General features: G+C 38.1%; 1 protein-coding gene across 1 annotated transcript in view; it reads left to right on the top strand.

Annotated features, from left to right (window-relative positions):
- The window catches only part of luzp2 (leucine zipper protein 2), a 56,365-nt gene extending 37,010 nt beyond the window's left edge, over positions 1–19,355 (top strand). Inside the window, exons 9-14 of the mRNA XM_068756717.1 lie at positions 1,916–1,978; positions 5,383–5,457; positions 6,718–6,885; positions 12,839–12,943; positions 15,690–15,764; positions 19,248–19,355. Coding sequence (XP_068612818.1) covers positions 1,916–1,978; positions 5,383–5,457; positions 6,718–6,885; positions 12,839–12,943; positions 15,690–15,764; positions 19,248–19,355 — 594 coding nt within the window. The remainder of the gene's footprint in view (positions 1–1,915; positions 1,979–5,382; positions 5,458–6,717; positions 6,886–12,838; positions 12,944–15,689; positions 15,765–19,247) is intronic.
- Positions 19,356–26,406: the final 7,051 nt, after the last annotated feature.

Raw genomic sequence — 26,406 nt, 5'->3', positions numbered from 1 at the left:
ATGGTGAACCTGGCAGCAAGAGTTAACATCAACTGTTCACGCATGCCCTCATCAAAGACCAGAGATCGTTTGTTCACAAATTCTGGGCATAAACGTTCTGAGGCTATCAGCGGCTTCAGTGATCACAGCATCTCTGCAGCAGCAAGGAAAACAAAGGTTCCTTATGCTGTAATGTGATGTACAAAGAAATTGATGATATATTTGTCCTTATTGTTCTCTCCATGGTTTCTGTCTTTGTGAATGTCCTGAGTAGACAAATACTCACTTTCAATGATTCTGGCACCTTGGAGAAGTATTTTCCTCACAGATGAATTCCAGGTTATAATGTAGATGGCAGGCAGCGTGCCATCAAATGGGCAAGCATTTTGGTAATGTTAGTAGCATTGAGTGCTTCTCATCGTGTCAATGGCGGTGATCAGGGTAAAGCTCATTCTTTAAAGCTTGTTCATCCACCATCATCATCTCATTCAGAATTCTGATAATCCACAAGTCCATACTGCAAGGATCTGTCCATAAATGTCTCCATTCTTTCTTGGTCTGCTCACACAAAGGACGTGTCACCCATTGACCATTGAATCTTCTGCCAATAGTCATTGAATAGAATGGAACAATCAACAACTGGTTAACCATGTGGGAAGGCATTTATGTCTGTTAATGCATCAAGGATCAGTCCTCATCAACACTGATTTTAACAAATGCGTACTTAACATCTAAGAGAACTACAGTAATACCTCGATATATGACTACTTTGACGTATGTACAAGTGTTCTGAGATATGAGCAAGCCGGCGAGCAATATTTTGCTTTGAGATGCGAGCATGATTTTAGATGCTGACACTAAATGACCAAGCACGCTTCACTTGTTCAGTGATTTTCCCTGTATTTTTGAATATTCTTTATAATGAGTGATGTGTCCAAAGAAAGCAAGTGGTAAGTTTGGCAGTAAGAAGAAAGAACGCATAATGACGATGGAGATGAAGCAAAATACATTAAATAAATTCTAGATTTGTGGAAAACATGTATTAATACTAATGAAATCTGTCCATGCATTACAATAATTGTACTTGTCAATAAATCTTTATTTAAATTGGTTGTTCTATAAATAAGAATGCAATTATTAACTAAATAGTACTCGAGAAATGTAAATATTCTCTTATTTTCAGACCTAAGGCAAAAATAAAATGCAGTTATAAAGGTTGAAGTAAATGGACTGCACTTATATAGCACTTTCTATACTTTCACAGTGCCCAAAGCGCTTTAAATTAGGCCTCACATTCACCCATTCAGACTCCAGTGGGTGAATGCTGCCATGCAAGGCATTTTGGGGTTCAGTGTCTTTCCCAAGGATACTGACATGTGGACAGTGAGAGTCCAGGAACATACTTTTATCTACTCTTTTTCAGACACCTCATTCTGTATGCTTCTATATATACATATATATGCCTTCTTTTATCTGTGCTTATCTTTAATATAGGAAAATGAATCAAGCTATCTAGCGGAGAGGGTCTACTATACTGTATGTTCCACGTGTCTGATGTCGTAGGGCAGCAGAGGAAATGTCAAACTGTGCAGGTCACTCTGTCTGTTTGGGGGCAGCAATAGGTGTGTGTTCTGCTCTGTTTGTGTGTGTGTGTGTGTTGTAAGTAAGAACCCACGAGTGTGTGGTGATGGTGGTAGTAGTGGGAGGGACAGTGGGCTGGAAGCCAGAGCATGACTGCATCATTGTGTAGACTATGCAGTTCAGTGAAGGGGAGATTTGATATTTTCTTTCTCCCGGGAAAAAGCCTTCCTTTAAGCCAGAGCTTTGCCCAGGGAACACTCTCAAAGCTGCAGCTGGCAGAATCCCACAATGTGATCTAAAACCAATTTTGCTATTTGAATAAGCTAACACTTATGTCCTTATCTTCCTCTTGCAGTCCAAAAAAATCCAGGCTCAACTGAAAGAACTGCGATATGGAAAAAAGGATTTAATTTTTAAGGTAAGTTCAACACGGGGGTGGGGATCTATATTGTCGCTCCAGACAAAAAGGTAAACAGGTACTTCAGACCACCTTGAAAGTTCGATTGCCATATTGTTAAGTGTTGTCTGTTTCCTCCCTTCCTGATGCATCCCATTTTTTTCTCAGTCAGCAGAGGTATGCGGATAAATGATGCAGACAGCGGTTGATGAATTTGACACAGAATTATGCATTAGATCACATGAGGGAGTCTTCACGACACAAATCACAGATGACACCAAGTATTGCTGCAATTCAGGTGGTACAATGAGCATCCAAAATAGTGTCCCCCTGTCACACACACACTTCAGCTGCAAGCACAGTCAAAATAGTGCTTTCTCTACTGCCCTTTGTATTACAAGAGCCAAATGTTTTTGGATCCGAGTGCTTATGTAATGTTTTTTGGCAATTACAGGTGCATGGATTGAGGCCTTGTTTGAGGCGTTCAAATGTCAGATTATATTTTTGTCCAAATGCACCATAATGTAATTTGTTGAATATATGTTTTGATCTTTCAGTCCCATCATTCCCAAAGCTGTGTCAGACAAATGCACAAATGTTATAAATAACCCCTGCTTGAATATTTAGTTCCTTGCTGTCCTGTCCTCCTTCTCAATCCAGCCCTTAGATGATTGATGCATTGACTCGCTTGCTTATGGTGTCCCTGCTCGTAAATACTTGTCTCTAAATTGCTTCAGTCACTCACATAATACGCTCTTTCTTTGCTCAATGTCACAAAATATTTAATGTGGAAATATTATGGTCTTAAATAATTTACAGTTTCAGAGGGGTCTAGCTAATCGGATCATGCAATTTGTCCTCCCATCTTTTGGGGATGACATGTCCAGATGGAGGTCAGAGAGAAATGCCTCACATTCTGCTGACCCCCGCTGAGTCCTCTGCTTTTTGCCTGTGATCTCATAAGTATTCTGCATGCGTGTATGTGTGTGTGTGATCAAAGGCCCAGCAGGATCCTGAAATGTCATCAGCCTCACAGACAGGATGTCAATCAGGGCACCTTTTCTTGGGGTCAATTCAATTGATTATGATGGCTGTACCATATCAAACTGCATTCCGCTGCACAGTGTCACACAGGTAACAAAAACAAAGTGACCGGATATGACTAGAGAGGGGATACAATCAACAACAAACAAAACCTAATTATTTTATCTTGGAAATCATTTGAAAGAGAAATGCAAAAGCACAGAAAATAGGAAAGGATGTAGTTTTTGAAATACTGTGACAGACATACCAGAATACAAGCAGGTATTGCTAGAATTTTCTTTGCCAGAGAGCTTTCCATTAATAGTCTACCAATTTGAAGGACAAGTTAAAAATAAGGACAGACTTCACTTGCTCAACCATAACATGAAGCCTTCAGAGAATCTGACGGCACCTATCCCACGTCTTCCTATGAGACCATATCTTTGGGAGCCTCATTCATTTCGTTACATCTTCTTTACTCTCAGTCTCGTTTTAAATGTATCCCCAGAGCAATTTCTCCTTCAGTTTAAAAAAGAAAAGACACAGCAATAACATTTATGGCTTGATGCGGATCTGTACCTCGTCTAGTGACTGATGCCTCACTGACCTCACACCTCTGTAATGGACTCAGCGCTGAAGTATAGAGCTATACTTGGAGACATTCATCCTCAAATTCAGCATTTCTGGGTCAGCGGCCTCCGAGGACTGCGTACTTGAGGATGTTCTATGTAATTGACGTAATGGTTCTTCTCTACTGGAAAGCTCCACACTCTTTAAATCCACTTGTACACAAAGTAAGAGCAGCGTTCTTCTCACGGTTTAGACTCATTATTATTCAAACACAGACTTTCTTAAAATCAGCACTCGGCCCTGTTTTGATTTTTTATTTTCTGGATCCAATGCACAAACATTTGGAACATTTGGTTTGGCAATTTTTCACATTGATGCTCTGAAGCAAACTAAATTAATTTATTTGGCTAACTACAACCTCATATTACAACATATGCTGCCAATAATTCCAGTGCAATCATCCAATGAAATGCATTTGAATCAATCTGTTTTTTCTTTTATTATCCAATTTCAAAATAGATACTTCAGTGACTTTTTTGCAGTTTATGTAATTTGCTAAAAACAATTTGCACAATGGTGTTGTATTTAAGATTAAATAACTGTTCCTTAGACTTTAATACTGTACTATTAATATTTTATATTGTAAGTATTGTAATTGTAACTTACTTTAATTGAAAACAGACCTTAGAGACAAATCAATTAATTTAGCTTATGTGAAGACCCACAGCAGTGAATGTTGCCTCGTCCTTGAGTTTCACTCGTCTATCAGGAAAAAAGGATCTCAAACATTCAGGCACCCCAATTAGAAGGCAGAAGAAGTGACAGAAATTACAGTTTTCTCTGCAGAAACCAAGATGAAAAGGAGATGAAATTGGCTCAAATACAAAGTGTCCCCACAGTGTCACAAAACTCACTAAGGTACTGCATAAGTCTCTGAGGCCCGTGAAAGTCATTAATCAGCCTCATCACCCTTGTCTCTTTATTCCGGTGATTGTTGATGCTGTTTGTGGGGTTAGCCGACCTTGGGTGTTTTAAAATGTGAGCCAAGCAGTTTATCATTTTGAGAGGCTAGTAAAAGGCACTGAGAAAAAGTTCTTCATCAAGGCCAGCTTTCCACAGGATGAATGCAAATTATTCTAATGCAAGTTGTTTTTTTCCCTTCCAGATGAATTTAGGCCCATCAATAATAAAATACTCCTCAGAGGGACTTCTGTTGAACCTCCATATGAAGTCACACTGGTTCATTCAAGAGAAAAATATATATATATATCTTTGCTCGTGTTGAGCAGCTAAGGGATGAAAATCCAGCAGTGTTTCAGGGTCTTCTCTCATAAATTTCAAGATTAAAACTCTCTTCTCTCTTCGAGACAGATTCGATTTTTCATGTATTTCTTTTTCCATGTGGCTTTGAATGAACTTGTGCTTATCCTTTTACTCATGCCCTCCAGATTCTGCTCTTGTCTACATTTCATGAAATAGAGCATATTATTCACCAAAGCATTTTATCACTAAATGTAATGCATCTATGATTATGAAGGCTTATGAGGCCCTGGCTTTCTTCTCTTTGAAGACACAAAGGATTCATTGAGTTCCAAATGCGTATGTGAGCTTTAGTGCTCAATCGATGTGCATGAATGTGTGTGAGGTGTCATAATAGTCATTTTAAAAGTCGTAACAAAATGAAGATCGTCAAAATGATAACGAGGAGTCTTTATTCTTTGTTCTATTGATAGTTGTTCATGATATTGCTGATTGCGGGTATGAGATGAAGATGGAAAATGCTTTGTGTGTATGGAATGAAAAAATGATGCAGATGTGATGTCATCCTGCAGGGGCAACAGCTGATGGACCTGGAGCACAAGTTAACTATAGCTAAAGAAGAACTAGAGAAGACTGCACTGGACAAGGTGAATGCATTTTATTTATATCTGCTGTTGGAGCTGTGATGTGTTTGTCTCATCCAATTAACCCTGCAGTGCTGTGAATAGAGTAATGCCATCTAAATTATTCAGTGAATAAAGTACAAGTTTGAATATTAATCCACATAAATGCCTGTATTAAAGAGTGCCTTTAGAGGATGCAGGTTTTGTATTAAAGTAGAATAAACCATAAATACCTTCATGCCAATTTTCTCTTTATGGTGGATGCATTTTCAATATGTTCAGCTGTGGCAGGGTAAGCATATGCAGCAGCTTTCATTCATGAGGTATGTTATTTTTATGTGGGTTTATTGACACACTGTCACTGGAGGCAAGTTATATGAGTTTAAATGCATGGGAAGAAAAAACCACTGATTCGGACAAGAGGTAACTCTTGTGCTCAGCTCAGGAGATTTGTCATCAGAAGCCATCACAAAATCTGTTCATTGCTATTGATTTGACATAAATTATCCTTTATCACTTTTCCACTTTTGCTTTACTCTGGTGAGTTCTTAGTAACGTCCTTTAAAGGGGCTCCGTAGTACATGACTTGTGGTGATCATTGCGCAAAACAAATTTAAAAAAAAACAATAAAAAATATTATCTCTTTCCAGAAGTGATTAATTTACTGAAACAATCGAGAGGTGTTGTTGTGAACAGTTTATACATCCTCACACAGATGCGGGGGCTTTAAGCCATACTTCCACTGAGTGGGTCTCCCTCTGTTTGACCCGGATCTTGAAGCCAGCATTTTTCAGTTATTTTCTACGACATAATAACTATTTATTATGGTCAATGGTCTACAGTTTCCGATGTCAAATGTCATATTGACATTTTGCTACCTACTCAGGGTTTTTGGAACCTCATCAGAGTTGATGCCAAAATAGTAGAGCTACATACAGGAAATAAAACTTTAATATTGACATGGTTATTTATTAGCTGGCTTCTCACCATTGAGTAGATGGATGTTTCCATTTGGGCAGTGACAGGGAAAGAAAATAGTCCCTGCATGAAACTACTCACAGCAAAGATTATCTTCAGTAATTTGATTTGCCATTGTGATTTTTCTTCTTCTTTCTTTCTACAAGGAAATTGCCATTTAGTTCCCAGGGGGAACATATGTCTCAAAATATTTGATTTTAGAGTGAATTCTAACTTCCAGTTTTCTAGTTTTTCTGGATGGATAGACGGAAGAATGATATTGTGACTCAAATATCTTTTACATGTGTAACTTTTATTTTGGGACAGGACTCTCAGATTAAGGCGCTGAAGGACACAGTTCACATCTGCTTCTCAGCAGTCCTGCATAACCAACCCAGCATCAGTCACAGATTTCCCACCTCCCCTTCCCACTTGTACAGATATCCATCACTCATCAACAGCTCCAGAGTCACCTTTCAGCAGCCACATGCTAAGGTAATTGACTATTCTACTCAGCACTGATTTATTTTCATATTTATCTAAAGAAAGGCCTTTGTTGTTGTAAATATCCAACCTTTTTTTCTGCATATCTAAATGAATCAATCTGACATGCCCAATCTTCCATATATCTGCTGCATATGAGGCCCAGCTGTTCCTGGACTAACTGTATATATTACTGTCTGAGCTCAGCATGTGTTTCACAAAGTAGTCAAACAAAGCATTTATGTCTAACATTTATGTAATTATGTAGTGTTTTTAATCATGAAAAATAGTCACTTTGAAAATAGTCTAAAATCTCTATTCTGTTTTACAAATGGCTGAGAAAAAAAACACATTTATAAAACAAAACCTTAGGCATATTGTTCTTCTTCTTCTTCCTCCTCCTCCTCTTCCTCTTCTTCTTTCTTGACCCGTCAGGGGTCGCCATAGTAAATCAACCTTCTAGCTTAATTCTGGCAATATTTACGCCAGATGCCATTCCTGCCACATCCCTCTTCATTTATCCGGGCTTGGGACCAGCTCAAGGGAGACACTACCAGTGCTACCACTGAGGCTGCATTAAACCTTAGGCATACTGCAGAGGTCATATTTATCTTTAGTAATTTCATGATTGTTAAGGCGTTGTTTTCTTTATCTTAACATTGCAGTATCAAATCTAAGACAGAATAATATTTATACTCAACAAACAAATTAGCTTGCAATTATTATTATTTTTGTTAGGATATAAATTATATAATGACTCATAAACGAAATGGCCACTGTAAAGTTTTGGAGAATTTTCTTTTCTTTTTTTTAAGTTATTGCAATTTCATCATAATTGTCGAACTGTGTTAAATGTCACTGCTTCGCCTAACAAGAGTTGTTTTTGACTATGTAATAATGTCATTAGTGAGCATTTACTGTGGCTGTAATCAGCATATTGACAGCAACACATTTCGTGGATACATGTCATTTTGGAAATCATTCTGATTACATCTTTGAAAGATTTTTCCCAATGCATCTTCTTTTATTGTGGCCTAAAATAAACAATGCAGACTGAGTGTGTAATAAATTCCTGGAGCCTTTGATTTCACCTGAAGCTTGACTGATTGGCTTTTTTAAACAGCAGACATGTCTAACGCGTCTTAGCAGCAAAATCACCCGCGTAATTAATGGATTTAGCAAATGACTTAATCATTTATTAGCAACACATTAGAGAGTCAACATGCAAAATTCTGGTGCCCTGGAACAGTCAAAAGTTTAATCCGGTGCAGAACTTATCATTCTTATTAATTATACCTATGACTTTCCTGCTCTGACATGCCCAAATATCAGTAATGGAAATTAGAGGTTCTGAAAAATACAATTTGGCAATGCATTAGGATTAAAATAAAGATGTTTAAGAAAGGAAAAATGGAAGGTTTATTGAATTAACCTCTTTTATTGTAGAACTTTCTTTTTGTATTCCCAGATGAGACAACACAGATTGCTGTTTTTCTTTTTTCTTTCACTCTCTATAAATTGTTTAAAAATAAAATTAATTTCACACCTATTCCCAGCTTGGTAACATCATGTAATATGTTCCGACTGATTATTACCTCTGTATAAAAAGGCCACAGCTCACCAGAGAAACCCAACCCAGAAATAATTAGAAATAGATATAATAGTTGGGCACAAAGAAAATAAAGAAGGATTTCAGAGGTTGTCCAGAATAATAATCTGTCTAAAGCAACAATCTAAATCATGTATGCCCCTCTTTTCAAAATTATTTTGTGTGGTTGCTTTGGAAGTAAAGCCCTATTCAATTTGGGCAATACGGATAATTTGGTATACTGGACTTAAAATTTTAAACTGAAAACTAGCATGAAATTGCAAACTCAGTGTGACAAAGTCTTTGTTTGGAACCTATCATAGTCAATGTTAAAGTCGACTCAAGTAAGGGCTCAGTATTTAATCCCCTTTAGGCCAAAGAAACGATTACTGTCCAGAGGACTCATTGGAATTAAAATGGTTATGCCTTCAGGGTAGGTATTGTGCTTACGCTGCCAATATGACTTGTTGTTCTTGTCAATACTGACTGATTCAAAGTGACATTTCAATGTGACTCTATGCACCAATAATAATAATAATAAAAATATATACAAGCACTTTTGTTTCATGAAAACATACTTCAAAGCACCCACCATTATGTTTCCCTCTGTCAAAGAGTCAGCCGCAGTCAGAGCTTGTGTTCATTCTGATTTCTAAAAAGCAGTCACTGCAGTCACTTTTAAATCATTGAGTCAGCCACAGCACTGCAGTGGCTTATCTGCCCTGATCCTGGTGAGCAATTCTGCCTTTAAGAGGCTTTTCTCTCCTCAAAGCTGTCACAATTTACTTTGTGCTTCTTTCATGAGTGCCTACAAGATTTGACATGCTGATGATATTTTTATTTTTGTTTTGTTTATTTCTTATCATGCTCCACTATAACCCTCCATGCCATAGTCATACTAAGTATCCAATAATTGACGCTTTGTCTGAATTTAAACTATCGTTGTTGTAAGCAGAGAATCAAGCTGATCCCATTATGACAAGCATGTATTTTCCTGTCATCTTCCCTTCATTACTCGGAGCCAAATAAATTCAAGCATGTGGGAAAACCAGACAAAAGACAAGCAACGGAAACCCGACATAGATGTGGGTAGATTTTTCTATGCTAATGAAGTTTATACTTCCCACCTCATTAGCATACAAATAGCAGCCCTCCACCTGTGAGCCATTGCTGGCTTCATTATCTCCTGTAGCTGCGTTACGCTTTGACAGGCTGTCTGATAAATCAGAGCATGCCTTCACTGTAAAGATTACCGAGGTGCTCCCGATGCCAAACTTTTTCTGTGCAAGGTGAGGGGGGGGTCAAATTTCATTCAAATCACTGTCAAATTTATTTCTAATTATGTAGCAAAAAAAACAACAACACAATGGTGGAGGAGAAGTTGAAAATTCAGGGGCAGAAACACAAACGTCGGGAACTTTGTTCGTTCATCACAACGAGGTGTTCCTCATTATACCCACCGACAGCAGGGAAGACTTTCATGTTGCGCAGTTTTCAACCTGACATATTTGTATAAGTGAACTGTTGCTGAATGCATTTTGTTACACATGCTAATATTTCTCATAAATGCATGGCTAATCATATGCTAATTATTGTTGGTAATCATAAGGCAATTATTTTCCACACAGCAGGTTAGATGACACCGCCACCAGTCAGGAGGAAAACAAAACAAAGCGCTTTGAGGCCTTTAACATGTAGAGGCAGCCTTCATACACTCACTGCTTGATAAGACATACATTACAGTTTATTGACCACACTTAGAGTAAAACCTGCCTTTTTTTCCAATACAAAAGGGGCTAAGTGCAGACCATTTTGACAACGCTCTGAGCGTCATGCTCATAGTTAGAGTTAACATAATGGCCTTAAGCTCTGGAAAACATCCCCCTCCCGTGCACACACAAAGCTGCTGGTGAAAGATTCATTAGTGTGAGGATGCAGAGATCAGCACGATTGGAGTGCAAGTTGCTTCATATTTAAGAGTCTCGGGTAGAGAGCCAATACTCTCATACAGTCCGATAGTATGCAATTGTTATCAGAGCAACGGGAGATGAAGTCTCAGAAGATCAGAGTGCTGTGCCGGTGGAGAAATTTCCATGTCTCTGCTCTCAGCACCTCCTATTTACTTTGTGATTGTTTCCTTTTATACCGAAATCAACAGGATATTCATCTCTCCCATGCAAAGAGGTGATAGTAGGTGGTTGAAGTAGGAAGGTATGGTATGATAAATTTGGATGATAGAATTGCATTCAAATATGAGAAGTCACACTCTAATGTCCACTGAAGGAACTTCCACTTAATAGACATTCCATATTTTACTTTATCTAATTCTCAGTTAAAGATAAAAAAGTTAGGTTTGAGAACGAGAAAAGGACTTGGAGAGCGCAGACCTCCGCCAAGCACCTCAGTCTCCCTGTATTGTGATTTACACCAAAAATAATGGCCCTACATTTATTTGATCTATATTTTTAGATTCATTAACCATGCAAACAAACCTTTAGCCATTGTATTCACATTGATATAATTATTAGTTTAGAAGTTATAAAGAAAAAAGCACACTTTCAGTAATGGCAGATTCTTCTGGATCTAGATCCATAGCTTTTGATGATACAACAAATCTGTTTGCCTTCTACTAATTCCACAGTGTCTTGGTAAAGGTCAGGAAAAACAGAACCTCCTTTGTGGAGGGTAATATGAGAGATTATCGTGTCCAAAAACAAAATCGTTTTTTTGTGAAAATTAACCCAGTTTTCAACTGGATCTGTCCCTTCATGTATTGAAGATATAACAAATCTGTTGATGCACAGTAGGCCAAAACGCGTGTACTCCCACTTTTTGAAAGATCTCAATAATATCCAAAATCCGTATCCAATCTGGATGGAATGTGGTGAGATAAATGTCCCCACCCTACATGACTGTCAAATTCCATAGGCATTGGTTAATAATCAACTGAGATATTGAGGAACAAATTTTGAAACTCCATTGACTTCAATGTTACAGAAAATGTAAAAGTGATCCATAATCTGCGATGCCTTCTGGATCATCACCAACATTTAATCATCTGATCCTGGTAACATTCCCAATATTTTCTGAAAATTTCATCAAGATCCATCCATACCTTTTTGAGTGATGCTGCCAACACAGATAAACGCTGCCAAAAACATAACCTCCTTGGAGGGGGTAAAATGCATTTTAAAAAAAGTTCTTCTTATTGATTATATCATATTCTTATATAAATGTAATGCACAAAGAAATATTCCCTGAAAATAACAAATGCCAGAACTTCAAACTTCTCGTATAGTTTGTACTATAACTGGCCTCATAGAGACCAATGTCTTCCTTTGTCTTTTCTGTTGTGTATTTTAGAGAAATACTGTCAGGAGTTAAGAAATAATGCATGAAAAGTATGCCCAGAAGGGGCCACTTCCATGACAAAAGCCAGCTGTACTGAACATGCCTAAAAAAATGAGGTTGTTTCAGCTGACAGTGTAAGAATAGAGTTTGATCGTGACAGGTTAAGAATGCTTGTGTTCATCTTGAATACCATCTTTCTGCTCTCCAGAGACCACTTTTGACCCACTTACAGAAGAAACTGTGAAATAGTCTTGTGCAGCAGACTCACTTTCGTAGGAGTATCTACTATATGAGTTCTGTATCACACACACAATTGTTTCAATTTCTGCCACTGTAATCTGTTAATTAAACAGTTAAACGATGCTCAGACACGAACCAGTAGATCAGCATTGTAATTACCAACAATAGATTGTTCCCAATTCAAGTAGATGACTTTTGAATGACCTGGATTTGTTAAAAGTTGTGACCTCATTGTGAGTGAGAATTTGAGCTGCCTTCAAATAATCAATGTTGTCTCTGCAAAAGGGTCAATCAGAAGGCAGCTGCTGTACTCAGGCCTGTTAATGAAAACATCATACAACACATACACACAAGTTTGGAGAAGGCTGATTGCAGAAACTTGAAGGCGAAGAATCTCCATTGATATTTTTGAATTGTTTTTTTTGGGGGGGGAGGGGGGGTATCCACTTATTTTAAACCTGCATTTATGCTTGATAAAAATTATCTAAAGAACTACCAGTACATGTCAACCCAAGTTGATTATGATGAACTGCAACTTGGTCAAAGTCACATTGATTATCCCGGAGATGGTTTTTCACAAAGGCGGCATTGCATGGTGGTTAGGTTCCGGGTTCGAATCCTTCTGCATAGATTTTCTCTGGGTTCTGCAGTTTCCTTCCTCCAAAAATATGCAATTTCAGTTACTCTAAATTTTCCGTAGTGTTTGCGTGAATTGTTTTTTGTCTCTGTGTGGCCCCGCAGTGTATGAAGTGTACCGAAATTTAAAATCTCTCTTTCTTTCTGTAGGATCTGTCTAAACTTCAGAGAATTGTCAGAGCCACCAAATCACCTGCAAACATGGGAGAAAGAGACAGAGAGGCTGCTGGAGTTAAAGCGTGCCAAACTGAAAAGGTGAGCCTTCGAATTAATTCATCTGTAATATTTTACATATGACCTGTTCACTGATGCTGGGATCCTTTTACAGACATCAAACAACATATTTTTTCTTTAAGTGCCTTTATTACATCCATTAATTGGAAAATTTACTGAAACAATTTCTAGATGATACATTTACATTTAGTTATTAACTTGTATCCAACTCAACTTAAACAGTTGTAATTTGTTGCACTCTTCCTCATTGGATTTGTTCTCTCGTGTCTGGTCTATCAGTGAATAAAACAAAGTAGGAAAGTCCAGGTGAATTGCAGATGCACTGGAAGTTAGATAGGTCAACTGTAAACAAGGAAAGTCTTTGGGCTCACTTCAGGCATGTGAAGATTGAACAAAGGATTATGTTAAAATGCTTTTATTTACTGGGACACACGGAGAGAGTCTCAAGAAGCACATCATAAATGAAAACACAACCAATAATACAATTGATCTTCATTCCCAGACCCGGAAATTATGCAGTTGTGATGATTTACTGTCTATTTTTTTTATCACATAAACTTTTAATTAAGTGACAAACCCTGCAAGCTTTGATACGTGCATTAAATCAATATTTCAAAATTAAGTATATGGTACATCACAGGTTGTAAATAGCAGATATTTTTATAGACGCCACTCAAGCTCAAAGCAAAAAAATAAAAAAACTTCTTCAGATGAGGGTCCAGTTTGGTAAAAATCAATCCAGTAATCCACCAGAGAGAGAAAACACTACCAAGGTCAGACTCCAAAGCTCAACACAAGGATATTAAACTAACCGAGAAGGGAGAACAGAACTGAATACCCCAGGGAGGGTAACAGAGAGGCAACAAGCGACAAGTGAAACCAATCAAGGCAAAAACTGAATCCATCAGCTCATTCAATTAGAGAACATGTTAGTAATTTCTCACTTTTTCCTGTTTCTTACGAAAAGAAAAATCAGATGATAATTTTTAAAAAACACTGATATATTACAAACAGTTATTACTAGTTCTTGATGAAACAGAGCCTGGAAACACTATTATAACATTTAAGAGCTGTTTCATCATTTTATTTTTAATATCTATTTATGTAATAAAATACACTTACATACCAGCCTTTCAAATATAAGGCATTATCAGCTTTTCTTTTACTTTGACCTGTTAACTTTAATGTCTTTGGGTTTTGGATTGTCAGTGAGGTAAAACAAATGATTTTGAGTTATCAGCTGGTGCTGTGAGGATTTAACGTTAGGCAAGAAATAAATCATAAACATATTGCATTGTCCCATTGTTAAATTCAACACTGCAGTGGACAGGATGTCCACAGTCACTGAGCTTTTCATTCCCAACTGCACCCTCCCAGTGAAAGCATGGTCTTACATCAATGGTCTTCACTGGAACGTTTGAAGCTGAGTCCCTCGCTCAGGAGCTACTGACCCAGTCAGATTATTTTGCAAAGGACTTTAGTGCCTTATAGTCACAGACTTGCTTCTTTAAAATCCAAGCAACTATGAGCAGGCAGCTATCAAGGGGGCTCACACTGAGTATCTCATACTCTGTAAAACCAAGAGGATTTGAGGCGTGTCGGGGATGTGAACAGAGTCAATCAGGATTTCTGACAAGTGTTTATCAGGAGGCGGCTCGGTGGCGTAGTGGTAAGCACTGTTGCCTCACAGCGAGATGGTCGCGGGTTCGTCATGTGCCCATTCTGTGAGGAGTTTGCATGTTCTCCCCGTGTCTGCGTGGGTTCTCTCCGGGTTCTCCGGCTTCCTTCCACCACCAGAAACATGATGCTAAATTGTCCGTAGGTGTGACTGTGTGTGTGGCTGGTTGTATGTCTCTGTGTTGCCCTGCGATGAACTGGCGGCTTGTCCAGGGTGTCCCCTGGACAAGCCCCCCTAAATCATGTTAACAGCTCTCTAAATTGATACTATAATTTTGGGGGGGGGGGGGGGGGAACAGAGAGCCAGATATATTGTTTACTCTGGAGCCCACCTCGCCTCGCTCTCCTGTGGCCGCAGCGTAGAAGGAAATGAGGATAACACGTTGTATGAACTTTGATAGCTGGCAGTCAATTTCAAAATGAAATGTGATTGTTAGCTGTTGAACAAAGGCATAGGACAGATACAACCCACGCTTAACTATTTGAATATATATTTCATGCATTAGGCTATAGATAGATCATCTCAAGGTGATGTGAAGCATCCAGACATTAATAGTAATTCCTGTCTTCATTTTATTAGATAAAGTCACGCATTCCTGTCTAAACAGGTGTTTCAAGCTGATCACTTTATGCATAAGAGATAATCACAAATGTAAATGTGGTCTTTAGTCTTTATCCTGTGCAATGCTAACATAGTAGCAATATCATTACATAGAGTACATTTACATTTACATTTGCATTTACATTTAAAACAACAAGGAATTATTGACATGCTTTTAACCTCATGCAATAAATCTAGTAGAACTACGATGCATTCTTATTTTCTGTAAATATTCTGTGATTATTTTTAATTCAATACTAGATTACTGTAATTACAAATTATATTTGATTCCCGTTTATTTCAGAGAATAAATATGAGATATAATTCAATGGTTCTATGTTTCTAAATGATGCTAACTGAACGTCATTTAGCTCTTTTGTGAAAATTAAAGACGCATATTACTTGTATGAGTCTATTCAGCTCATGCATCTCTAAAATTCCCCAGCATGCACCGCACTGCACTCAGATATGTTCCCCCTCCTTTTATAGGCCAGGGACGACTGCTTTCAGAATCAGACGGAGGAATCGGCCCCAGACAGTAAAAAGCTAACACAGCCACAGCAGGTGAGCCTCATTCAAATGTATATGTAAATGATGTGGATGCAGACATTTAAGAATTTACTCTTGTTGCTGTGGGGAAGTCTTGTTCTTCATTGGCACCACAGAACATTGCTAATTAGGTGATAAGGGTTAATGTGTCTCACAGAGAAGAGTAGGTGGTTTTCTCTATATCTATTTTGATTGTGATAATATAATACAAATATAATATATAGTAATATATACAGTCAGCAAACATAGTTGCAATGTATTGTTTGTACATTGTTCCTAAGCGTATCTGGTGGTATTGGTTTGTCTCGTCTGTATCCGTAGGCTCTCGTAATTATGTATATTTAAAATGAACACATAGAATATACAGAGGTTCCGACTGTATGCATCTTCAACAATGAGCATTGCATTTAATGTGTTGTGGTGGTCCAGTGGTCGTCAAGCTTGTGGTTTGTGAAGAAACTACTGTAGGCTAAGATATGGTTCACTAAGAAGTTGAGAAACTTCTGATTTCAAGATATGAGAGCTACTCTAAGCGGGATGAACCCCCCCTAATCCCACCATGTTGTATGGAACTGGATGGTAAAATGCTAAAAGGACATAAGTAGCTCGATCTGACTATGCCAATCTCAGTGTGAAACTAAACAGAAAGGACAATGCAGACTCATGGGATGACAAACTTCTACATCACAATCCTTAAAGAAGCCAACCAATCTATGAAGACATAATTCACAGTGTGTTAATGTCACCTAAACTATCATCGAATTCAATGTCCTGTCAATACCTTTTCGTTACTGCCACCGTACTGTTATTGATTTCAGTCACATCTGTTTGGCAGGGGATGATGGTACAGAGAAACAATGCATCTCATTTCAATGCAGTGTGATGCTGTGGAACTGTGGAACCATTTGGCAGTGATCCATTTTTAGACACCTCTAGATTATTTACCCAAGAATATGAAGAGAATCCGAACATGTTCTCTACAAATGGGTTGATTTGACTTCACTGGTTTGTGTTGTAGCAGAGCTTATTTGAGAGTCCAACAGCTGTGAGTCAGTGATTCCGAACCAGGAACATGCAAAAATACCTGCACTTTTGGAAATGCTCTGGCTCGGTCATGTTTCCACACCTGTTTCCAAAACTTCAACTTGAAGTCAATTTCACTCTTGACCAAGCAAACTCCGGTTCGATTGGAGCTGAAAGTCGCAACATTGTTGCTTTTATCACTTGCTTTGGTTCTACATTCGCACTCTATTTTCTAAAGCAAACCGAACTTCCTCTACCCGAGAAGCACTGTGCATATTGTTACTACGTACATTTGGTCCTGTGTCCATAATATAGATACGGTGATTTAATGTGGGCCGGCTTACGACCATGTCGGATTACAACGACACCCTCGGAACCAATCGTGGTCGTAAATCGACGACCCTCCTGTATGCAGGAGCAGTGAAAACATACTGTACATTGTATGTTTGTCTCATATTAATTTGACTGTGGATGTTGCTGCTCCTGACATGTTTTATAGAAATCCACAAACACGTTTGGATTTTCATGTGGAAGTTTTCTTTTTTTGGTCATAAGAAACAGAAAGAAAATCTCAAACCCACATTAAAGTAAGTGGCTCAAAGTACATCAAGTTGATGGCTTGCCTACAGATGGAAGAGAGTTGTTCTTGCTTGTCTTTTACTCGGTTTGACAGTGTGTATCAACTCAGCACAGCAGGGACTTGCATATTCATTACAAAAGGTGCTTCCTGCTTGAAGGTGTATCTTTGACTGGTGACTTATGTTGAGCTGATAACTCAATAATAACTTGCTTAAACAATATAATTTAAAAGAAGCAGGCTGATCTGCTCATCAAGCGGCTGTAAAATGGAAGACAAACAATTGTAATTTCTCACCCATTGGTTTGCTATCACAGTGCACTGCTGAATGACATGACAAAACAGAAAAATAAAAAAATCTCAAAGTGCAGGAGTGCATGAACCAAACTTCATGAGACTCAGTTAGGAGTCCCATATTAGTGACCCGAATCTTGGAACATAAGATTGTTTGTGGAGTGCAAAACAGGCCTTCACAAGTTGGCTGCAATCAGGAAGATGTCACCGCAACCCACTTAGAGGTGGCCTGGGGCGCTTTGGCCCCTCTCTGGAGATTGCCTATCTCAGGCACAGCTGCACACAGCTTTGCAAAAGTTGATGCTGAACTAGTAATGGAAATACAAATTAGCATGGCATCATTTGATTTGACACTGCAAATAGTGCAAATGGGAAAAGCCCTAAGAGTACAGACCCAAATCAACCGCAGATCATAATCAGATTGAAAAAGTAATAGTCAATATTTTGCAATTACATAGCTGCCAAATAGTGAGATAAAATGTAATGTTTAGTTTAAAATTCGAGTTAAAGCAATTGTTGTTTTTATTTTTATGAATATGATCTGTTTTTATTGCTATTGCTTTAAGCCAGGTAATAGAACTATAACCCACTGTGGGTTATAGTTATGTTATAATGATTCACAAGCAGCCAGCAAGCCTAAAGGCATTCTCCAAAGTGACATTGGTAAACACAAAACAGATGCTTTGCTTGGTGAATTGTTGTATTGTGCCTGTGTGCAGTGCTTAAACATGGCAAAAAAAGGATTAACATTATACAAAATATGCAATTAAATAAAATTATTTTCTTTAAACTGGAGGGGGATTTGATGCAAGCCTGCCTGTTTGCTGCTATCAGACTGGGTCTCCTTAGTTTTCCATCTCATCAGGTAGCTAATTGCATTCATTCCCAACTGGACATGCAGCTTATTGCTTCGATAGCTAGAATATAAGCATCAGCGGGACTCTGGTGCCTGATGCTCCCTACTCAAAGTCAGCGATTCAAATTATTTAACATCCAAGGTCGACATGCATATTCAAATGTCAGTCTTTAAAACAGATTTTTCAAACAAAAAACAAACCCAGTAATTCTTTGTACTTACAACTTAGAAAATGTTGTCCTTTTGTGGCATTCTTTCTTATCTAAGCTTTAAATCTAATTTCTCACAATTCAGTTCATGTGTTTGTCTTATTTTGTTTGCAGGCTTGTTTTAAAATTGATCTTTCATGTATTCATTTATTTATTTTATTTGTATTTGCTAACTCTGCTCTTTTAGGTTTTATTTTAAAACCTAAAATGTTATATATTTTTTTGTTCCTAGGGAGCCCTTACCTCATACAGTAGGTAAAGGTGGGCTACACCTACTTATCCCTCAAACCAATAAATACCATGGAAACTACAGATTGTAGTTGTTGTTGTTGTCTTTTGTGTGCAGATCTGTCTGATTAATACACCCTGTAGTACCATGCCTATTGTCGGGAGATAACACAATATTATTTTTTTCCTTCACCCCAGGATCATTGAAAATCAGCATTTCCTGCTCAAATTAAAAATCACCACATGTCTACTGTGGAATATGTGTATGTCCTACTTGCTCATTAGGATTCTTTATCTTTTGAACCTAACAGCAAAGGAGCCAAGCACAGACGGGAGAATTCAACACAAAGCCCTCGGATGACAAGGAGGAAGCAGAGGGAGGGAACAGCGAAAAGACAAAGGCACATGGATACAACTGAGCGGACGGCATATCATCGAGAATGCAAGGCTCCTGCGATGCCTGACGGATCTTTCCAAGAGCACACATTTGCGCACAGTCTTTCAAAAAAACATTAAACAAAAAAACATATGTGAGCCCACACGGACACACACGCACGCACACACATCACACATTCACACACACATATCAACATTGTTTGCAAAAGCTGAGACGCTGGAAATATCAACAAATTGCCATCTGAAAATCTCCATAGTAAAATGGCATGCGTTCTAGAAATTATTTTAAAGGTAGTAATGGCACCGGTTACTTGTGTCACGATAGTTTATTTGTTGTTTACTTATCTGACTTTTATTGAGTGAACACACTGCTTTCTAAATGTGTGATCTTTCTAGAAAAATCCCTTTGCACTGGTGAGGTCTGACACTGTATTCTGTGACACAGCAATTGACAAATACTACTACTATTACCCTTACTAGTACTACCCAACTTAGAATATTGTTTGTCACCCATTGTAGCAAGGTTAATTTACTCGTCCACATTTTGAAAAATAGAGGCTCAAGTTGGCTGGCCAACTGTTCAACATTTAATATTTCAGCAATCCTTCTGCCTTTAACACTCCAGAGGCAAAGAGCCAAAGACTCACAATGGGTCGTCTCCCAGAGAATGTGCCATGCACTGAGTAGTAACTCCTAACGACATGTATCTGTGTTATCTGATCTTTCTGTGTCCTTTCAATAAACTGTAATTTTCAGTAAATGTGTGAAGAATAAATGGTTCTTTGTGGGAAAAACACGAGTGAATATTTTTGTGATCAACAGAGAAAAAGGTTGGAAAGTCATCACGATTTATGTCCGATGAATATTATTGATGCCAAACACATTTACAAAGTAGCTAATTAGAGGCAGAGGCACTGACATTTCAAGTCAGACCAGATCTGTAATTTATAAAGGGATATGTGTCATTTAATTTTAGATGACAATCGTTAAACATTCCAGAGAACACATTTTGTGAGTTATTCAAGTCTTATTTCAACATTACAGCCACTGTATACTAATGCATCATGTTGACATAGGACAAATCAAACATTTTAAAATGTCTATGTGAAGTCTATTTATTAGTACTTCTCAACATATTGACCCACATTATTTCAATGCATCAAAATATTTGATCTAAAAGGAAAACACAAATATGTAATGTATATCAAGTTGGGATTATTAAACTGTATTTAACCAAATTAATTACAGTGCGTCAGGAGTTTTCCTCAAGAGTCCAAATTTTAGATGATGCAAAATATATTGCGTATATTCATAACTCCTTAAATTCGATGTCCAGCGTGGCTGACAGTCTGAAGTAAATGGGATGGTTTTTTTTCTGACATGGCTTTGACCCCTGTCTCTCTCTCTATCACTGCACGGTGCATAGCTGTAAAGTATTGTGTATACAGTAGAGAGAAGTGAGATGGACAAACAAACAAAATAACTGAAACGCTAAGAGCAGTCCCTCAAGACCGTTTGAGCAAAAAGTTTTAAGATGACAAATTTTTCATGTGTTTGTTAGTAAGCCCGAGGGTTCCAGAAAACCATTGAGCCCACCAATACCAGTTCAACTGCTGAAGTCAAGGTTTGCAGTTGCAGCTGCAAGGCACAAGACCTTGAAGATACACATGCTTTGGAATCGGCTGTTGTTGTTTTGTTTTTTTCTATTTCCAGGAAATTGGTGCAGACATTGAGACTCACAATCATTACAGATTTATTTTCTTATGTTTTTTTAAAGAAAGAACAAAAAATAAACAATGACAAGGATGATAAATTCTGGTCTTGTTATTGTCAAACTGTTTGTTGTCTAATGAGGATCAATATTCACTGTTTTCATTATTATTATTATTAGATTAATAAATAATAGTCTGACATTTTTTGCCACAATTACATTTACAGTCTTGTATTTATAATATTCTACTTACAATGATTTATATAATGTACTTATGTTATATTCTGGAAATCTACAGTGGACACAGATTTAGCTAAATCCAGGATCCTCCTAAAACAGCATGTCATATGTTAAATGGAATGTAACACCCTTGTGACAAATTATTCAAGATTCATTTAAAATTGGCTTCTTTTAAAGCTAATGCTTGCTGCCATCAAATTCTGCAACATTTTGGGATCATGAACCAAAATATGATTCAAAACTCTACTCCCTGAAAACACCTACAGAGCAAGTCCAAATTCTTATAAAACGAAAACATAGTTAATGCAAGTGATTCTTTTTTTTTTTTTTTTTTTGCAAGTGATTCAAAGGAGGAAGGAGGAAGGAGGAAGGAAACTGATGCAAACAAGCAACAGGATGTCTTGGGGGAATATTTAGATTGCATTCAGTCACATAAACATGAATAAACAAGGATTTAAATACAGTACAGTGGTCAAATCCACAGAGACAACATGTAAAGATGTAATAAAAATAAAATATAAAATAATACCCTCCAATATCTGTGTCAACCAAAATACTAATCAAAATAGAGGGTTTTACCAATGCAATTCTATAATGTAACCCCATTCTGCGGAGTTATTGTCACTCACTCACATCTTTCATGTGTTTTGAGTCCAACGTTGTTCGAGAAAGGTTTGGTGCCCCTTTTATTGTGTTTTAATCAGCTTTGTTCTCAAAGCATTCGCTTCATGTGATATTAGTCTTTGGATCTAAGTGTGTCCACGCTGCGGAATGTTAGACGACAGGTGCACGGCCCTATTTTAAGACCATTAATCCATCTTTTGTTTTTTTTGAGAGCCTCCTACAGGTCGGGTATAAATCTTGCCAAGAAGGAATCAAAGACACCTGTCGCTATGATTTGCAAACAAATGACAGAACTGGAAAACCTTGAAGCCGCCCGTGGTCGACCCAATAGGGAAGAAGAAACAATGTTCACGCTTGCCATGAAGTCAACAGGCTTGGAATTAGTTCACAGTCGCAGCAAATGTCTTCATAATTTTGGAGCATTCCATTCCCAGCTTGAGAACATTTTAGATTTTGTTGGCAATTACTCAACCATTTCTTGCTGAGTGACTTAAGATAATTGCTTTTGAATGTGGCTAGCAAATGGGGCAATGTTTATTTTTATTGTATATTCAGTTCAGACAGTGCCTATTATAAAGAAACACATTTCATTTACAATACTATTAAATTGAAACAGGTTATAAAATCCCTCAGACTAGCCACAAATCCAGAGAGGACAATGTGTAAGAGACCACTGTTATGTTTTCCCTTTATTAAATGTATGTATTGTTACAGAACCCTGACAATGGTTGGCATGAATTCAGAATGGGACTTGAATCATTACAAAGACAGATCTGTAATGATCTGTCCAAACTCAAAATATAGATTATGCTGTGTAATCCAATTACCCTTGCTGGGAAAAGGATATTGTTGTCTTCATCTTTTGCAGATATAGGAAGATTATGACGCGAAATGACCCAAGAAGTTATGTGTGACAACTCGAAATGTCTTGAGCTGATCTGAGTGTATCTTCAATGGATTATTATAATAATAAGATAAAAATCAGATCCTTTCCTGAACTGCACTTTAGTTTGTCAACATCATTACGGTAGTGGAGCGAGTACAGAATGTGACATTATTGATTAAAATGACAAATCCTACCTGCTGTATTGGTCTGGTCAGCAGTTTTTGTGTCAATAATTCCTTGCCCCTTGGCCAAAGCTGAATGTATTTGACCACAATGTCGTTTGACTTGAACAGGCAAAATGGAAAGGAATGGAAAGCTTTTATTGTCGTTGTCAACACAGTACAAGTACAGTGCAACATTGAAACAAGATCGAGAAGGTGCAAAGACCGGAAGAAGAAGAAGAAATGCAAACAGCTAAGGATAACGGGGTCCCACCTGGCTTTTCCTGCTGCTCAGCATATGCTACCTATGTAAGATAAAACACAGATGAAAGCTTGAAAGAGGGAATTATCAACAAAGGGGACAGTTGACAGTGAAAACCAAGTCTTCTGAGGACTAGAAAGAAAAGTATGTATTTAGTGGACGTTATACTGAGCGCAACATAACGTAACACACATACCGGTAATACATTTCAATTTAAGATTTACACATTCCCCTGAAATACCCAACGTGATCTACTGAACTTAATATAGAGAATTACACATTTCTCGATTTTTTGTAAATGCCTCACACACATGTCAGGTTCGGTGGTGACGGAGAAGCAGCACAGACGTAATTGCACACGTACCTCAGGTTGCATTGATGCTTGCATTTCAAATAGCTATAAAAGCAACCGTACCAGTAAAACTGAGACAAACAATTTGCATTGACGAGCTGCCAAAATTGTGAGGCGGTAACAGTATGAAAATGTTAACAAGTAAGATGGTCAAACAAAACCAATCAGTGCTTATGACAGCACTTGGTTGCACTACTTCAAAGTGTTGTTTACATTTTGATGGTAGCCTAGATAAATAAATTAGCCAAATATCATAATTTCTGGATTTGGCTGTAGACTCAAAGGCTGAAGGATGAGTATGGAATTGAATGTATAACTATTGAAGCACTGTACCGCAGCTGAGAACAGATGACTGTCTGGTACATCTGCATCCTTGAATCCCCAGATGAGAGATGCAGATGAAATGTGTGTGACAAAGGCTGGCAGTCTGAAAACAGGGAAGAGGCATAATATGTAGCAAATGTTTTGATAGAGGTCTCAAATCAGAATGATATTCACGAGGAAATTAACTAGAATAGCAAGAGTGACCGATATGGCTACTGCAGAGGAAGCTCAATCATTTGGTGATGAATGGAGCAAGAGGCATCATTGATAAAATGCACGAACTGATTCATTTGCAACTGATCCATCAGTAAATCAGATCAAACTAGCTATTCTTAGCTTATCATCGTCATTAAATGTGCCCCTGTCTATGTGAATGCCCTCCATCCCTTATCAAAGCCATTCAGTTTGATGAGCCTTTTCAGCTAATGGTCTCTTGCGAGTCATCAGAGACCACCACCATCAGGAGCTAGACTCCACCGGGGGTTCTAAGTTATCCTTAAGTTGCTTGGAACGGATAGTCCTTAATTACAGAACTCTCGCCATGCAGTGTGAGGGCCAACGGCTTTCTATCAACACTTTATTAGCACTGATCAATTGTCATATAAACATTTTTCTTTACTCCAACAAGCTCTGCTGGTTGCGTCACAATGACCTGGTGATGTTCCTGGAGATGTTAAATACCCATTGAGGCCTACATTTAGTTTTTCATATTTATTGCATTTTTAGATAGTCATGTTCCCTTTGGGCAGCTCGGTGGTGCTGTGGGTAGCAGCAGTTTGTAGTTTGTATGTTCTCCCCTTGTCTACGTGGGTTTTCTCCAGGTTCTCTGGTTTCTTCCCACCTCAGAAAAAACATGTAGTTTAGGTGAACTGGTCTCACCAAACTGTCTGTAGGTGTGCGTGTGAGCATGCATGGTGGTTCGTGTTTCGTGTGGCCCTGTGATGAGCTGGTATGTCATCTGGGGTACGCCCAGCTGAGATAGGCTCAGCAGATCTGTGAGCCGGCAGGTGGAAAAGTGGCTGTGGATGAGACAATTGTGATCACCTCATCTACAAGATGGATGGATTGGGTTTAGGTGACTGTATGAAGACTTATCGAAGTAAAGTCTAGTTCACTTAGTGCACACTTTATGTGACCATAGGAGCAATATTGGAGCAATTAGATCACCCTAAATCACTACTATTGTATCATACATTAGAAAACAACATTATTTTGCAACTAAATAAATAATTATGTGTCTAAGAATCAACATGGCAAATGTCATCTGTGCTGTCACAATGAATAGCTATTGTTGCTTATGGAGAAACGCTAAATAAACACTCCTCTACGTGTTGAATGCCCGCTGGTGGGGATGATACTGAGCTCAGACATGCACAAAAGTGACTGTATAAACTTTATGGAGAGCACATGAGTGTGTTTGGCCACTTCATTTGTTCTTTTATCCACAGTTCTTAAAGCTTTGCTAATGTGACAAGAGAGTGAATGATTTTAATGAGGTGCAGGGTTGTAATGGAAGAGCTGCTTCTCAATCCCATCAATTCTCAACAGTGTGGAAAGAAAACCTGGGTCAAAGAGCTGTAGCAGATAAATGTTTAAAGCAGTTGTTTTAAACCTGCATGAGTACCAGAATAAGGACCGCACAAGGACGGCTCCAGAGATAAGTGTCTGAATTTCTGATTTACATTGAAGCTGACTGGTAACATTTGACTATGAATGTCTCTCATTACTGCCAGTAGATTTCAGCAATAGAAAGCTTTCTTGTGGGGTGGCAGTAGCGCAGTCCATAAGGACTTGGCTTGTGGACAAGAGGGAGGTCAGCTTGAGACCAGCGGTCGGCTCAAGAACTGCAAAGTGTGGACTGGTGATTGGAGCATGGCACCGAACCCCAAAAGCTACTCCCTGGGGGCGGGTACTTGGCCTGCCCGTCACTCGACCATCTCTCTTTCTCTCTCCATTAATTTGTGAGTAGAATTGTACTGGGCATGTCAAATCAGGTGTCAGCTGCTAATGTTTATCTCGCCACAGATGTGTTGGAACAAAATCCCTGTCTGCTTTGGATTTCTGGGAAAATGAGCAGTGACTATTAAAACCTCTTTATAATCTTGGCTCCTATTAAACCTGGACTTGTTTTTCTTTACTGTATTTAAGATCTTCTGTGAGTCTAATTTAGAGCTTCCGATGTATAAAATATTAAGGCAAAATTCATCCCAGAGTTTAAAAGATGTTAAAAAGTCAGAGATTACAGATATTTTTTTGTATTACAATCAGAACTTGCTGTACGATCCAACCACCCACCCCTTTGGTTACATAAGCTCATATTTCAGGCCAAACCAGTAGGCAAGGCTTACTGCTGTAAAAGAGCAATTTTACAGCCTCAAGAAATCCTGAAGAGAGCCTTTCTCAATTATCACAATTAGCCACAGTTGCAAAATGAAGTATCCTTTTCAAATGTTCCATGAAAGGGAAAATAAACAGAATAATTACCATTTTAAAATTGTTTTACAAATAGTGATG

Source organism: Brachionichthys hirsutus, unplaced genomic scaffold, assembly GCF_040956055.1.
Source record: "Brachionichthys hirsutus isolate HB-005 unplaced genomic scaffold, CSIRO-AGI_Bhir_v1 contig_200, whole genome shotgun sequence".
Classification (NCBI taxonomy): domain Eukaryota; kingdom Metazoa; phylum Chordata; class Actinopteri; order Lophiiformes; family Brachionichthyidae; genus Brachionichthys; species Brachionichthys hirsutus.
This window is presented reverse-complemented; position numbering and strand designations above follow the sequence as displayed.